Genomic DNA, 15,588 nt, shown 5'->3' with positions numbered 1-15,588 from the left:
TAGTATTCTCTCAAAATTTTGTTAGTACTTTTCATTGATATCTTATTTATCTTTTAAGTATTTAGGTTTCTTTAGGAGATGGTTGTACTTAGGATCTGTTTTATAGTACATCCATGTAGTCACACTAAAATATTCTCAGGCAGTGGAACACTCCAGCCTAATAATAGGAAAGATATTTCCATAGAGGGCCCATTGTGAAAGACCAGTTGTTCTTTAGAAAGATTGACTGTAGTGGTTTTCTGTAGTAAATCCTTCTCCCTTTGCTAATTTTCTGATCACTCTGTCTGCATATAGCTCTTTTATTTGTACCTCTGTTTGATTTTCCAGTATTTCAGGCATCTATCTTAAAATCTTATACTGTCCTGAAAACACACACAGATGTTAGAAAGTGGTTTGATATAAGAAGCCTAGGGGGAATTTAATAAAATACTAAAGCAAATTTATGAAATGGGCGTTTAAATCTCCAATAACCTTTTTCCATTTTCAGTGCTTATTACCCCTTTCTAAGAAACAAGCAGTAGGAAAACAAAAGGAAATTAATGTACTGATGTTATTAGTCTGCTTTTGTAATCATGAAGTGGAAAAAATTGTTTAGAAGTTGAATCTAATTTTTAGTGTTTTTGCTCTTAGAGTAGGTAATAATATCCAGTGATGGTTGGTTTTGTTCAAATCACTCATATGCGGTGATGTGCTAGTAAATATTTAATAGCTAGTTTTCTGGGGAGCCCTAATCTGTAGTGTTTGCTGATTTCTGTGGTATAAGTATTCCCGTTGTAGTAGATTTCAAACTCCCAATATACTACCATTGAACACAGAGTTGGGATGAAGTGCTAAGAAACAGGTACTAGCCAGCTGTAAAACACTATTACTCTTGTGTAAGTTTGGAGGAAAACCTCCAGGTTTAATGATGCACAGTTTACTATAGGTTAATTCCTATTTTTGTGACTGTAGTGATATATACTAAACACACATACACAGACACAGATTGTGATACATCTCTGCCAGCACAGTCCTAGTAAACCTAAAATAAAGTTCCCCAAAGTAAGTGCTACTAGTTCTACAACTTGTTGTTTGGTATTTGTTTAGGTAAAAAGACCAATCATTTCTATCTCCTCTAGGCTTCCATAAAGGTTACTTGTGCCTTGTTCATAAAGTTAAAATTAGAGAAACAAAATTTGAGATATTATTCATCTTCCTCAGTCATCTGAATTATTTTTAAATCCTTTGTTGATGTTTTTCAAAAGATCTTGCATATGTTTTAAATAAAAAATGTTATTGAACCATTTACATTGCCCAAATAAGTATAGTTAAAGAACCAAGAGTACATGGCTCAGAGAGTGTTTGCTGTTTGGATATGTAGGATAGGATGAGAAAGAAGGAGAGCTATAAAAATCTGTGGGAATAATTAGTTCTATACCAATATTGAAAGCAATTAGTAAAAACAGGTAGGTAATGGCAAATATTAAAATGTCCTGTGATTAGCATTAAATAACAGATCCAAATGCAGTGTCCAACCATTGCATCAGTGGAGTGTTAGGTTTTATTTACTTGATTTAGCATTTGTTTACTTTCTCAGTCCCTTGAGTAGGTTAGAAATGTAGAAAAGTCGTACTTAGAACTCAGATTCATTTAATTTAGAACTGACTTGAAAAGGGTGAACAGTCAGGGGTATTACTTTTAGACCAGGCATCTTAGTGAGTTTGGGCTGCTATAACAGAATACCATAGGCCAGCGGTTCTCAACCTGTGGGTCGCGACCCCTTTGGTGGTCGAACGACCCTTTCACAGGGGTCGCCTAAGACCATCCTGCATATCAGATATATACATTACGATTCATAACAGTAATAACATTACAGTTATGAAGTAACAACGAAAATAATTTTATGGTTGGGTCACAACATGAGGAACTGTATTTAAAGGGCCAGAAGGATGAGAACCACTGCCATAGACTGTATGTCTTATACAAGGACAAATTTATTTCTCAGGGTTTTGGAGGCTGGAAGTATAATATCAGAGCGCCAGCATGGTCAGGTTCTGATAAAGACCCTCTTCTGAATTGCAGATAGCTGTATCTTATATCCTCACATGGCGGAGAGGGCAAGAATGTTCTCTGGGGTCTCTTATAGAGCACTAATCCCATTCATAAGGGTTCCTTCTTCATGACCTAATCACTTCCCAAAGTCCCACCTCCTAAAACCATCACATTAGGCATTAGGATTTTAACATGAATTTTGGGGGTATCAAATCATTTAGTCCATAAGTTGAATAAACAGCTTAATTCATAATTTCTGCTGCTGCTCTTCCCACCCTAAATCTAAGGGCATGCCTGAACTATTTAATGAAAAGAAAGATAGTTTTCCTATGTCAAGTGTTAAATTATGAAATACCTATATGTATAAAGAGCCAGGGCCATCGCAACCGAACAGACGACCAAACAGGCTGAGTGGGGCAACAGGGCCGGCAGGGGAGTTAGTGAGGGACGACCAAACGACTGAACAGCAGGCTGTGTGGGGTGACCAGGCCGGCAGGGGGCGCAGTTGGCAGCAGCCAAGGTGGCAGTGGGGGCAGTGAGGGGCAACCAGGCCGACAGGGAGGGCAGTGAGGGGCAACCATCCTGGTGGGGGGTGCATTTAGGGGCGACCAGGCCAGCGGGGGGCGGGGGTGTTGGGGGTGACCAGGTTGGTGTGGGGGCGGGGAGTTGGGGGCAACCAGGCCGGCAGGCAGAGGCAATTAGGGGTAATCAGGCAGGTAGGCAGGTGAGCATTTAGGAGCCAGCGGTCCCGGATTGTGAGGGGAAGTCCAACTGCCAGTTTAGGCCCGATCCCAGGGACAGTTGGACATCCCCCGAGGGGTCCCAGATTGGAGAGGGTGCAGGCTGGGCTGATGGGAGTCCCCTCCCCCATCCCTCCCCCTTCCCGTGCACGAATTTCGTGCCCAGGCCTCTAGTATGGTATATAATTTTCTCACATTTTTTTTTTATAAAACAAAGCTTAGCATTATTCTAGCTCAAGCTTTTTATTGTTTTTACTTTTTTCTCTAATACAACTCTACAGACATAATATAGTCCTTATTAATATAAAAGTTACTTTTCTATAGTATAGTCTTTTATAAAAAGAAATAGTTTGAATCAAAAAAGGTTAAGAATTATTAGTCTATAACAGGGGTGGGCAAACTTTTTGACTCAAGGGCCACAATGGGTTCTTAAACTGGACCAGAGGGCCGGAACAAAAGCATGGATGGAGTATTTGTGTGAACTAATATAAATTCAAAGTAAACATCATTACATAAAAGGGTACAGTCTTTTTTTTTTTTTTTAGTTTTATTCATTTCAAATGGGCCGGATCCGGCCCGCGGGCCGTTGTTTGCCCACGGCTGGTCTATAATCTCCTTTGTGAATATGAAACAATGGATAAATGTATTGGATATGTACAAATATTTGGGCAGATTCACAGACATGACCTTGCTAAGTGTTTTGGTAAGAGCTTTTACTCCGATTTTTCAAACTAAGAGAATAGTTACAAATGATGCCTCCAATTAAATACATCTTATTTCACTTTGGGTGGTGGGCACACAGCACAATATACAGATCTTGTAACATAGAAATCCACATCTAAAACCTATGTGATCCTATTAACCAGGGTCAGCCCTGTACTAGTAGATTTCATAAAAACATTAAGTAATTTGGAAAAAAAATTCATCTTACTTTCTGTAATGTCTACCATTTTTCTCTGAGTTTGCAAAGGATTCTAACTAGCAGCTGTTGTGCATAATGACAGTCTAACAAAATGATAGAATATAAAAGGTTTTATCTGACATAAGTAATTGAGAATATTTTAAAAGGGTAGTCTCATAAAGAAAAGTAAGACCATTCTGACCCTTTTTAAGCTTTTTTCTAAAATGTTACTGCAAAAGTAAGCATTAACCAAATGAAGGGATAATTCATTGTACTAATAACATTTGACTATTTGGACTTAGAGTTATTAGTGGCTCATGGATTCAAGTAGGTTTCTTTATTTGTGGTAAAGTAAGGTTAAGGAACGGTTTTGTTATTTTGGTCTTGGTCATGTCAAATTTAGCAAACTAAGGTAATTGTTTCTAGAATTTTATAATAAAAATTATATATATTTTATTAAGAGTTCTTTTTCTTTTTTTGGGGGTAAAGTATCCTATTTCACTGTGATACCATATAAAATATAAGCTGAAACTCATTATTTATAGTATTTGTAAATAAGTAATTTCAAGTCTGGAGATATTTCTCCGTGCTTAGGCTCAGGCTCTCTTAATGTGGGTAGGTAGAAAATTTGTCTTTACTCTTGCATACACAACCTGGGGCAGTAAGAGCACAGTAGTTTTTTTTATTATTATTGTTTAAAGTATTACATATGCCTCCTTTTCCCCCTGATTGATCCCTCCCCCCAGCCACTCGGACCCCCCAGGACAAGCCCCCACTGCCGCCTCAGTGTCTTTGTTCATTGGTTATTGCTAATATGCATGCATACAAGTCCTTTCATTGATCTCTAACCCCCTCCTCCTCCCCTGTCTTCTCTCTGAGGTTGGAAGGTCTGTTCAGTGTTACCTTGTCTCTGGATCTGTTTTTGTTCATCAGCTTATGTTGTTCATTATATCCCACATATGAGTGAGATCATGTGATATTTATCTTTCTCCGATTGGCTTATTTCACTTAGCATAATGCTCTCCAGGTCCATCCATGCTGTTGCAAATGGTAAAAGTTCCTTCTTTTTTATAGCAGCATAGTATTCCATTGTGTAGATGTACCACAGGTTTTTAATCCACTCATCTGCTGATGGGCACTTAGGCTGTTTCCAAATCTTAGCTATGGTAAATTGTGCTGCTATGAACATAGGGGTGCATATATCCTTTCTGATTGGTGTTTCTGGTTTCTTGGGATATAATCCTAGAAGTGGGATTACTGGGTCAAATGGGAGTTCCATTTTTAACTTTTGTAGGAAACTCCATACTGTTTTCCACAGTGGCTGCACCAGTCTGCATTCCCACTAGCAGTGCATGAGGGTTCCTTTTTCTCCACATCCTCACCAGCACTAGTCATTTGTTGATGGTAGCCATTCTGACAGGTGTGAGATGACCTCATTATTGTCGTTTTGATTTGCATCTCTCGGATGATTAGTGACATAGAGCATGTTTTCATATGTCTCTCAGCTTTCTGTATTTCCTCTTTTGAAAAGTGTCTATTTAGGTCCTTTGCCCATTTTCTGATTGGATTGTTTATCTTCCTTTTATTAAGTTGTATGAGTTCCCTGTAAATGTTGGAGATTAAACCCTTATCGGTGGTAACATTGGCAAATATGTTCTCCCACGCAGTGGGCTTTCTTGTTGTTTTGTTGATGGTTTATTTTGCTGTGCAGAAGCTTTTTATTTTGATGTAGTCCCATTTGTTTATTTTCTCCTTAGTCTCTCTTGCCCTAGGATCTGTGTCTGAAAAGATACTGCTACAACATATGCCTGCAATTGTGCTGCCTATAGAGTCCTGTAGGGTTTTTATGGTTTCCCGTCTTACATTTAAGTCCTTTAGCCATTTTGAGTTTGGGTATGGTGGTAAGTTGGTGATCTAGTTTCATTTTTTTTGCATGTATCTGACCAAATTTCCCAGCACCATTTATTAAAGAGACTGTTTCGACTCCATTGTATGCTCTTGCCTCCTTTGTCAAATATTAATTGAGTATAATGGCTTGGGTCAATTTCTGGGTCCTCTATTCTGTTCCATTGGTCTATATGTCTGTTCTGGTGCTAGTACCAGGCAGTTTTGAGAACCGTGGCTTGGTAATATAGTTTGATGTCTGTTATTGTGATCCCTCCAACTTTGTTCTTTTTTCTCAGGGCAGCTGTGGCTATTCGGGGTCTTTTTTTATTCCAGATGAATTTTTGGAGAGTTTGTTCTACATCTTTGAAATATGCTCTTGGTATTTTAGTTGGTATTGCATTGAATTTGTAGATTGCTTTAGGTAGTATGGACATTTTAATGATGTTGATTCTACCAATCCATGAACATGGGATGTTCTTCCATTTGTTTATGTCTTCCTCTATCTCTTTTTTCAATGTCCTGTAGTTTTCCTAGTATAGGTCTTTTATGTCCTTGGTTAAGTTTATTCCTAGGTATCTTAGTTTTTTTGGTGCAGTGGTAAATGGGGTTGTTTTTTTCATTTCTCTTTCTGTGAGTTCATTATTGGTGTATAAAAAGGCCATAGATTTCTGGGCGTTTATTTTGTATCCTTCTACATTGCCAAATTCATTTATTAGGTCTACTAGTTTTTTGATGGAGTCTTTGGGGTTTTCTATGTATAGTATCATGTCCTCTGCAAATAAGGATAGTTTTACTTCTTCTTTTCCCTTTTGGATGCCTTTTATTTCTTCTTCTTGTCTGATCATTATGGCTACCACTTCCAGTACTATGTCGAATAGGAGTGGTGAGAGTGGGCATCCCTGTCTTTTTCCTGTTCTTAGGGGAAATGGTTTTAGGTTTTTCCCATTCAGTAAGATGTTGGCTGTAGGTTTGTCATGTAAGGCTTTTATTTATGTTGAGGTATGATCCCTGTATTCCCACTTTGCTGAGAGTTTTTATCAAGAAAGGGTGTTGGATTTTGTTAAATGCTTTTTCTGCATTGATTGATATGATTATGTGATTTTTGTCTTTCAATTTGTTTATGTAATGTACATTTATTGATTGTGGATATTGTACCATCCTTGCATTCCCAGAATAAATCCCACTTGATCATGGTGTATGATCTTTCTGATGTAATGTTGGATCTGATTTGCTAGAATTTTGTTGAGGATTTTAGCATCTATTGGTCATCAAGGATATTGGCCTGTAATTCTTTTTCTTTGTGGCGTCTTTATCTGGTTTTGGAATTAGGGTAATACTGGCTTCATAGAAAGAGCTTGGAAGTGAAGAGCACAACAGTTTTGAAACTTACTGATCAGACACATTCTGAGAAACACTACTAATCCTATGTAATAAAAGGCTAATATGCAAATTGTCCCCTCGACCAGGAGTTCAACCAGGGGGCAGGGCTGACTGGCCAACTGCCTGTGGCCCTCCTCCGGGCCTGCCGGATCCCACCCGTGCACGAATTCATGCACTGGGCCTCTACTAGTACATATGGTCCCTGCTGAGTATTTTTGCTAAGGTATTGTTAGGCAGGAAGGAATCCAGAATTTAGAGTATACCAGAAATTGTGAAAATGAATATTCTAAACTAAAGAACCAGTTAGAGCAATTAACTGCATGAAGTATTTTGTATGTATGTCCAAATAAGAGAAAGCTGAACTACAATTAGCAAACCTGAAAACATGCTTTCCTATGGCTTCTTTCAGATGTGTTTGGATATTTTGATGTGCTGCAAATAATTGAAAATAATTCCAGTTATCATTAAAGGAATTAATTTGAGTGATACCTTTTCATTAATTATATAAGCATTTTATATAAAGCTCCTTATTTTCTACTTATTGTAGCTATTAGAATTATTGCAATTTCCATAATGCTTATACTGATATATTAGATTTTACTAACCCAAGCAAGCAAATTCTAAAATTATGTCTAAACATAATTTGGTGTGCTTAGCTCCTCAGTTTGTTTATCATTATACACAAGTGTAAGACTTTATTTCAGTAGAGTACTATGTTTCCCTATTGTGCCACTTTCATTTCATGTAATAACCCATTGAAGACTTGAGCCTTATTTTACCCATTGTCAAGACAACCAGACATACAGGTCACTCAGGTATTTGGCTTTTGCAAATTATGGATTGTTGTTATATATATTAAGTTTTTCTTTTTTCTAATCATATGTTTTTCTCTTTTTTTCCCCAACTTTCAATCTCTTTTCAGGGTGTAATTGACTACATTTTCTATTCCAAGACTCATATGAACGTGCTTGGTGTCCTGGGGCCTTTAGATCCTCAATGGCTGGTTGAGAACAACATCACTGGGTGTCCACACCCACACATCCCTTCAGACCACTTCTCACTGTTAACACAACTTGAACTCCACCCTCCACTCCTGCCTCTTGTCAATGGTGTTCACTTGCCTAATCGGAGGTAGTGGAGTACTGCCCCGCAAAGACGGGGATCTATTGCTATGGACCTGTACAGTTGTAAATCAAAGTATATAGGAGTGAAGTATGGCCATCCTTAAGCTGCTTCTTCAGGTTCCTTTCATTATGTGTTTGCTATAAGATTTTGTACATTTTTGTGCATATTGGCATCATTTGGCACTAGAGCTGGAACCAAAGTATTATTCTTTCCAAATTTTTAATTTGTAACATGTTTTTAAAAATTGACCTTCTTCATATTATATTGAGTTAGCATTCGTAATTGATAAGTCACTAATTTGAGGCCCAACAACAGTGTATTTGTTTTTCTAAAACAAATACTTTCCTTTAAATGATTTCAAATGAGCCAACCATTTTTGTAAAAGGCAAATTTTAAAAACAATGTAAGATTTTAAACTTAATGGTATGCCTCGCAGGGAAAACTTTCTTGAATTTCTGTTTTCCATTATAACAAGCTGATTTTTGGCTCCCAAAGTCATTTGCACATTAACAAAGCATTTACATTTACTAGATCTGTACATAAACTATGATATAGCCTCTAGCCATAAGAAAAATTGAGAAATTAAAGATGGTTGCACAATATGCTTTCAAAATCAAACAGTTAACTGCATATGACAGTTTGTTGGCAAACATTTTTTAGTTTGTTTTGTGTGGGGTTTTTTTGAGGAATCACTCTGAATTTTGTTCCCCTTTTAGTTATTGGAAGTATTAATTTTAAGCCCAACTCTCCAGTTTATTTATAGGGAAACAACAGGTAATTTTTACTGCCACACATTTTGAAAATAGAATTTTTGGTATTTTTTAGGAAGCCCACAAAATTAGTTTCCAGTATTTTCCATTATTCTCATCTACCCTTTTCTGCCTGGTTGTGCTGGAAAAAAATGTATTATATGATATATGTCATTTTTGCTGGTATAGTAAAAAATAACTACTGAATGAAATGGCCCTGATCAAAGTTTTAGAAGGGGAAAGCTGTCCAAGTATTTAATGTGTTTCCCAAAGTAGGTCAAGTGGCTATTGGTTTTGGCTTTTGGGGGCAACAATAGAAAGAATTTGGGAGAGAAAGAGACAGGGAGTAGTTGAAAACCTTGGATCATTTTTCCTGACTCTAGTTGCCAAATGGCCATTACATGCTTTAAATCTTTGTTTCTATTGTCTGTCAGGGTTGAATTAAGAAGCTACTGGTTTATTCCCAACTGTTGATGTTCTTTAGATATGTTGGAATCCTTTTTTTGCCCATAAGGGGCCAGTTGAAAATCTGTGACTCAAGAAGCAGTTAAGATATCATTTTCTGGGGGGGAAATTGGTTGGCTACTTGATGTTAATTATGGCACAGTAACAGGAAAAGGTTGTGTCTGTGTTTTTAAGTTTTTCTTTATTCTGCTTTTTTGCTGCTATAAAAGTTTTCTGAATTTATATTTTAAACTTTTCATGCACTTTACTGTTTCTAGTCTCAAAATGTGATATTTTTAATAAACAAGAAATTTTCCATTATGTGAATGAAATTTTAAAATAAAATAGCCTATATTTGTGTCTCACTAATATATAAAGTACAAGTCAAATTTAAATTATTTAATTAGTTTTAAATGTATACAATTAGTCTCCTCTTTCAAACCTGACATCTTAGGCTGTTTTATTAGTCTTAAATGATGCTTTTCCTTTGGTTATTTCATACTAATTTCTTCCATAGTAAATCAGGCTATATAATATAATATTTCCCTGAAGGGTAATTTTAATGGGATGAGGGTGGTGGGATGATGTGATACCACATATGGGATTGCATCAGAAGGTTTCTGTAAAGCCTAAACTCCCTTTTAAAAGTGCCTAGTGATGAGGCATTGTTTGTCATCTATTAAAATTGGAATGTCATTGTAGTTGAGTGAAGTTTGATGTAAATAAAATATTCTTTTAAAAATGTTAAAATATCAGAAGAAACAAACACACAAAGAGACAACCCTTAAGATGACAGATTTTCCTCAATGTGCAGGTATCCCTTCTTATATACCTCAAGCATTCAACATCTAGCCATGCAAATTGATTACCTGAAGTATAGTACTGGAAAGTAGAATAGCATGAAAAACTTAATTTTGTGGACATTACCTTTTTTTGTAATCAGCTACTGTATGTGTTATTTTAAACCTTTTGTTTTGGGTGGATTTTCTGCTCTGGAGGTATATGCACTTAACAAAACATTTTCCTCCTTTCATATACGCATGTTAATTAGCAATGTGAGCAATATTTCCTACCATACTTCACTCCCAATATTTTTTGAGATGTTTGTATAAAATGGAATTTAAAAGTTCACTTATGATTGTATATGAACCACAGAGGAGCCCATTTATTAATAAAAACTTTTTTAATAGTTAAATGTAGAGGGAAAATAAAATTTGGGAAACATTGTAAACAGCTTAAGTTTATTTTGTGTATGATCGAGGCACTCTGTTGCAGGAAGGTGTGTAATTGGGTTCTCTCTGCTTCCAAATGCACTCTTTCAGACCATTCATTATCCTGTGTATTTTTAATGTGGTTTTAATAAATGTTGGTAGTTGCTTTGTTGAAGTAGGTAATTGTGTTATGTTTTGGGTGGCACACTTACTTGGGGCATGGTGACCCAAATTTCATGTGCACGGTTTCCCTTCAGCCCACTGCCCAACCTTCACATACCCTTCACCCTCTGTTACCTTTGTAAAAGGAGTGGTATTTGTTTGAGCTGCCAATTCAGATGATCAGAAATGCTGCTCTCCTCAGTATTGTCTTGTTAAAACCCATGCCATTTGGAACTTTGGCAGTGACAAGCCAAAATAGGAAGAGGTGAATGACATATGGTATATATTCAATGAGAATAAAATATTTATGCTCATATGCTTTCTAGTTCTTAGAATAAGTTAATAAGCTTTATGCCATTGAGCTGCTGCATATTTTAACTGAAGATAAAGGAAAATTTGGGCATTTTTAGATTGTGCTAATTTGTTTTTTTAACTTAAATGATTTCTGGTATTTATCTAAGAACTGGAGTGTTCTTTAAATTTATTAAAACAGTGTTGTTTGAGGAAAGAAAAACTACACTGTTTGCTGTTACAGCAGCCATGCAAGTGCATGTGAAGTCACCCACTTTCTCAGGCATCAGTATCCGCCTCATAGCTTTACACATCATGATGGGGAATATCGCAGCATCCTCAGGACTGACATCTGGGAAAGGCTCAAGTCCACTTACTGCTCCTTGCTTGTTGACTTTGTTTTAAAATATTGTGCCTGGTGTCAACTTTTAAGCAACAGCACTGCCTAAAAGCAAGCAGAGAACAGAATCCCAGCACCATTCTATAGGCAATTTTTTAGAATTCAGATACAGTAAGTCTGTTCAAAATTTATGATGTTTTATGTAAAAAGAATTTTGTACAATGTAGCCGAATGTTTTTGTTTTTCATTTCCTTGATGTAAGGCGTGTGAACGGTTGTTTGAATATCACATGTTAAAGTCAGGTATGGCACAATGGGTTCTGAGACCAGCTTTTCCCCTCCCATTTGCCTGTTCCAAATTCTTTGTTTTCAAATTACTTTTCTGGTATTCATAGGCAAATATTTAATTTTGCTAATAAGCATCCTGTGTGAATGTATTAAAGAAGCCACTGTGTTTTAGTGTTGTAGTTTGCAGAAATATAAAGCTTCATTTCTAATTTGTCCCTTTTCTTTGGTGTCTTAAAGTTATATATTAAATGCCAGAGAAGCAAGGAGAAAGTTGAGCAATATTTGACGCTTGTATCACTTGATTCCACTGTGGGTTCTATTAGAATTGAGGATGTGGCACATTAAAACTGGAACATGGGCAAATGGATTGTGATCCGTTTAAAAATTGTATCTCCTAAGTATAGTTAAATGGGTGAAAATTTAAGTTTGTTGAATTTCTAAGTTTCTAAAAATCACTAATGCCATCTATACTTTCAAATCAAATAGCAGGGCATAGAGAAAGCACAAGAAAAAAATAGGTCAAATGTGTTTGATACAACCAGAGACATATGGTTCATCATTTCTAATTCAAGGCTAGATGTTCTAGCAATAAAAATCAACTGTGTCCCAATACTTACTTGTTTCTAAGGTCTTCTATTCCGAGTTTCTGAGGGATTTTAATAGCTTTGTAAAACATATTGACTAATTAGTAGCTTCAGTCCCAGAAAACATCATTAGTTTCTGATACCTTTGGCAGGCCATAAAAATAATGGTTTCTAGCAAGCAAAGACTTTATGGCACGTTTTCAAAATAGCATTCATCTATGATTATATTTTGACAGAAATGTGAATTTTCACACTTGTAAGGCAGTCTCTTTCCCACCTACCCTCTTCTTAAAAAAAAAAAAATCACCTTTCTAAATGTGTGTAAAAGATTTGTTTAACCTTTCCTTTTGAATTGTATCATTTTTGTAGAGCCCTGAATTATAGGTAGACAAATTAACTAGGGAAATTAGAATATTTTTCTAAGCCAAGAACTTCAACTAAAGTTTTGAAATTGTACACAGAAGAGAAATTTTATACTATGGTTGCTTTTGGGTGATTTAAAATTTTTAATAGCATTATGATCACCAAATTTGAATTCAAGCATAAGTAAATTAGCACATCTATACCTTGGCTTATTTACCAAAGTTGTATTCTGTTTAAGAACAGGATGCCAAGAGCATCTTTCATTTTACAGAATATGTAAATCTTTATTGTGTAAGTATCACCTTAAAGCTTAAGGGTAAAGAGAAAACACTTATACCTATACTGCAGGGTGTTCTGAATAAGATCCACAGAAAGAAGGGGGAAAAATTCAAACATTTCTTTTTAAGAAGGTGGTAAGGGGGTGCATGCATGTTTCTTGTTTTAACCAAATTCCCTCTTTATGTAAGTTTCTCTGTTAAATCACAGGTCCTGCAGCCAGAAATAGGGAGACACCAGGAAAAGCAAGCTTTATTACCCTAGTTAGTAATTCTTTTTGCATAAGTTTGGTTAGGCTTGGGTTACTCTTGGAACCAAAGGAAAACAAGCATGTTGAGGTTTTATTCAACAAAGATTATGCTATTGAAGCAATGGAAGTTTTTAAGTAAAATAGTGTTTACTTTCAAAACATATGAAATAAGGACATTTCTGCCTATTAAATGTTAATTTTTATGTAACATAAGTATAAATTCAGCATTATATTGAAATTAGAAATTGGGTCATCAGAAATAAATCACATTACGAAAAGGATATGCAAATGCCAAGTGATATGATTCATTTGGTGTTGGTACATTCAGCTTTCAGAAACTCAGAAGGCATAGTTTAGTTGTTTTTTTTTATAACAATCTCCCTGAATTTAGATAATTTCCCTGTTGGTATGTCTGTTGCTTTTAACTCTGAAGCATAAGAAGTGGTCCTTTCTTGCTCATTTCAGTTTTGTGTTAATTTCTAATTACTGGTATATGACTGTTTTCTTTCAAGCTATCAATGGTTATATGTACCACATTTGTTTAATTAACTCACAGGATTGGCTCAGCGCTCATGTGTCAAATAATGGCTTTGCTTCTTACTGAATAGGCTTAGTTTCCTGCTACTTGTTTCAATCTTGATGCAGTAAGTGATACAATAGTCTGGGTGTGTATGCAGAAATTATATTGTCCTTTCTCTGCTTAACTTGCTAAAAATATATTCCCTTACCTGTGAAATTCCTGAGCGGTGCTCTGCCAACTTTTGGAGGAGGCTTTGGATGGCTGTGTTGCTGCACACTGGATCTGAAATTGTTGTGTCATGTGTGGCAAATTTCTTAAACACCAGCAGCACTGAGAAGTGCACTATGGGCATTCGTACAGTTGTCCAAATGCAAGCAATTCTTTCATCTAGGAGAAGCTGAGCACTTGGAGTATTTTGAGGAAGATGAACATTTCAATTTTGCTTTTATCTCTAGTGGGGCGGTATGAACGGAGTCTGTTTAAGAGAAAGAGTGTATATGTACCTTTTCTCTGAAAGGACCAGGTGTTGGTCAAATTCACCATGGATTAATTTGTATCTTCTATTGTGATTTCTTTTGACTATAAAACAAGTGCCAACTCCTTGTCCATGAGATGACCTCTTTGACTCAGTTTACCATTTGAATTGGGAAGTGTTCATTTATTTTCAGCACTTGGCATTAAATTGATTGTTTTGCCTATGTTTGATTCATTCTGTGGCCTATAAAGTGTTTTTGTAACTAAATTAATGGTTGAAAGCAAAGCACATGAGTTTGAAACTGAGCAAGTTGTTTTGGTATTTTTTCCCCCGTTGCGTATTTATTTTGCTTTTGTCCTAAAAAAAAAAAAGTCTAGCACTAAATCAATTTGTAATTGTATTCTAATCAGTTTAAAAATCTAAGCTTTTCTTTTCTTAAAATTAGATTTAATGAAGTGCCATATAATTGTAGCTTACTAGTGTTTAATGTTTAATAGATTGGTTCTGTAGTGTTCTAATCATTTAACACTCTGTCATCCCTGGAGAAAGTGGTTCTACTCTTATTGAACACATTCTCCTTGACAAAATCACCAGCTGATTTATTTTTCTATTTATTACAGTTAAACAGTTGATGAGGTCTGAATCTTGACCAAGCTGCTCAGCTGAGATGTTTTTCACAATAGACACTGTACAAAATGTGTGTGCAAAAGGACACAGTTGGGTGGTGGTATTTTTTCATTAATGTGAACATTGACTAAACAAAGCAGTCCTGCCTTTTAAATCCGTGGCAGCTCAGAAGGGAGGTGCTTAAGAACCTTAACTATTATGTCAGATGACAAAATACTTTTTTCCATTTTGGAGATTGGGTACTGCTCACACATGATGTATAGGGCTAAATATATGCTTGTTTCCTTGCACCTGTGTACTTCCCTTCTCTCCCTCACTTTTCTTTCCCTGTAGGCAATAAATGGCCATTTTGCAACTGCATACCTTTGTGTTGGTTTTTTACAACTTACGTGTGCAGTGTAAGTGTCTGCATTCAGGTCAGTACATCTCTTACAAAGCGAATTAGGGAGAGCCAAGGTAATTCAGGCAAAAAAGTTACAAATTCCTGATACATTTTTTTCTGGTGGAAACTACGTTACTACTCAAGCACTATTTTGTTTAGAATAGGTTCAGAAGTTAGTCATAGTTATGAGACTCACTTTGGCTGAAGAAATCTGAGTAGAAGGGCATGTGTCACTTCTGAGTGGGGCTTTAAGAGCCAGTGTGCAATTCGCCATATTCCCTTTCCTTGCCACAGTGATCATACAAACATGTGGAGATCAAACCTCTCATCACAGATCCTTGAATGACTGATGAGCAGAGCTCCTACATAGGAAATGTAGTATGAGTGAGAAACGATTGCTTAATTACAGTCTCAATACAATGAAGGTTTGTTATTAAAGCATAATCTAGCCCATCCTGACTGCTAGACACCCTCTGACAGATCTGCTGAGTAACCAATATTTACAGGTGGACCTGCCAAGACCTAGAGTAAGTTCATTCAACAAAAAATGTCTACTATATACA

At 36.2% G+C, this 15,588-nt stretch overlaps 1 protein-coding gene across 5 annotated transcripts in view; it reads left to right on the top strand.

The window, feature by feature from the left end:
• Nucleotides 1-15,003, top strand: part of CNOT6L (CCR4-NOT transcription complex subunit 6 like) — a 117,540-nt gene extending 102,537 nt beyond the window's left edge. For all 5 annotated transcript variants that reach the window (XM_036337327.1, XM_036337323.1, XM_036337341.1 and 2 more), the window contains one exon: nt 7,862-15,003. In XM_036337327.1, coding sequence (XP_036193220.1) covers nt 7,862-8,074 — 213 coding nt within the window. In that variant the 3' untranslated portion in view covers nt 8,075-15,003. The remainder of the gene's footprint in view (nt 1-7,861) is intronic.
• The last annotated feature ends 585 nt before the right edge of the window (nt 15,004-15,588 follow it).

Source organism: Myotis myotis, unplaced genomic scaffold (assembly GCF_014108235.1).
Source record: "Myotis myotis isolate mMyoMyo1 unplaced genomic scaffold, mMyoMyo1.p scaffold_m19_p_1, whole genome shotgun sequence".
In the NCBI taxonomy this organism is placed as follows: domain Eukaryota; kingdom Metazoa; phylum Chordata; class Mammalia; order Chiroptera; family Vespertilionidae; genus Myotis; species Myotis myotis.
The sequence above is the reverse complement of the archived record's forward strand: the minus strand, read 5'-3'. Positions and strand labels throughout refer to the sequence as shown.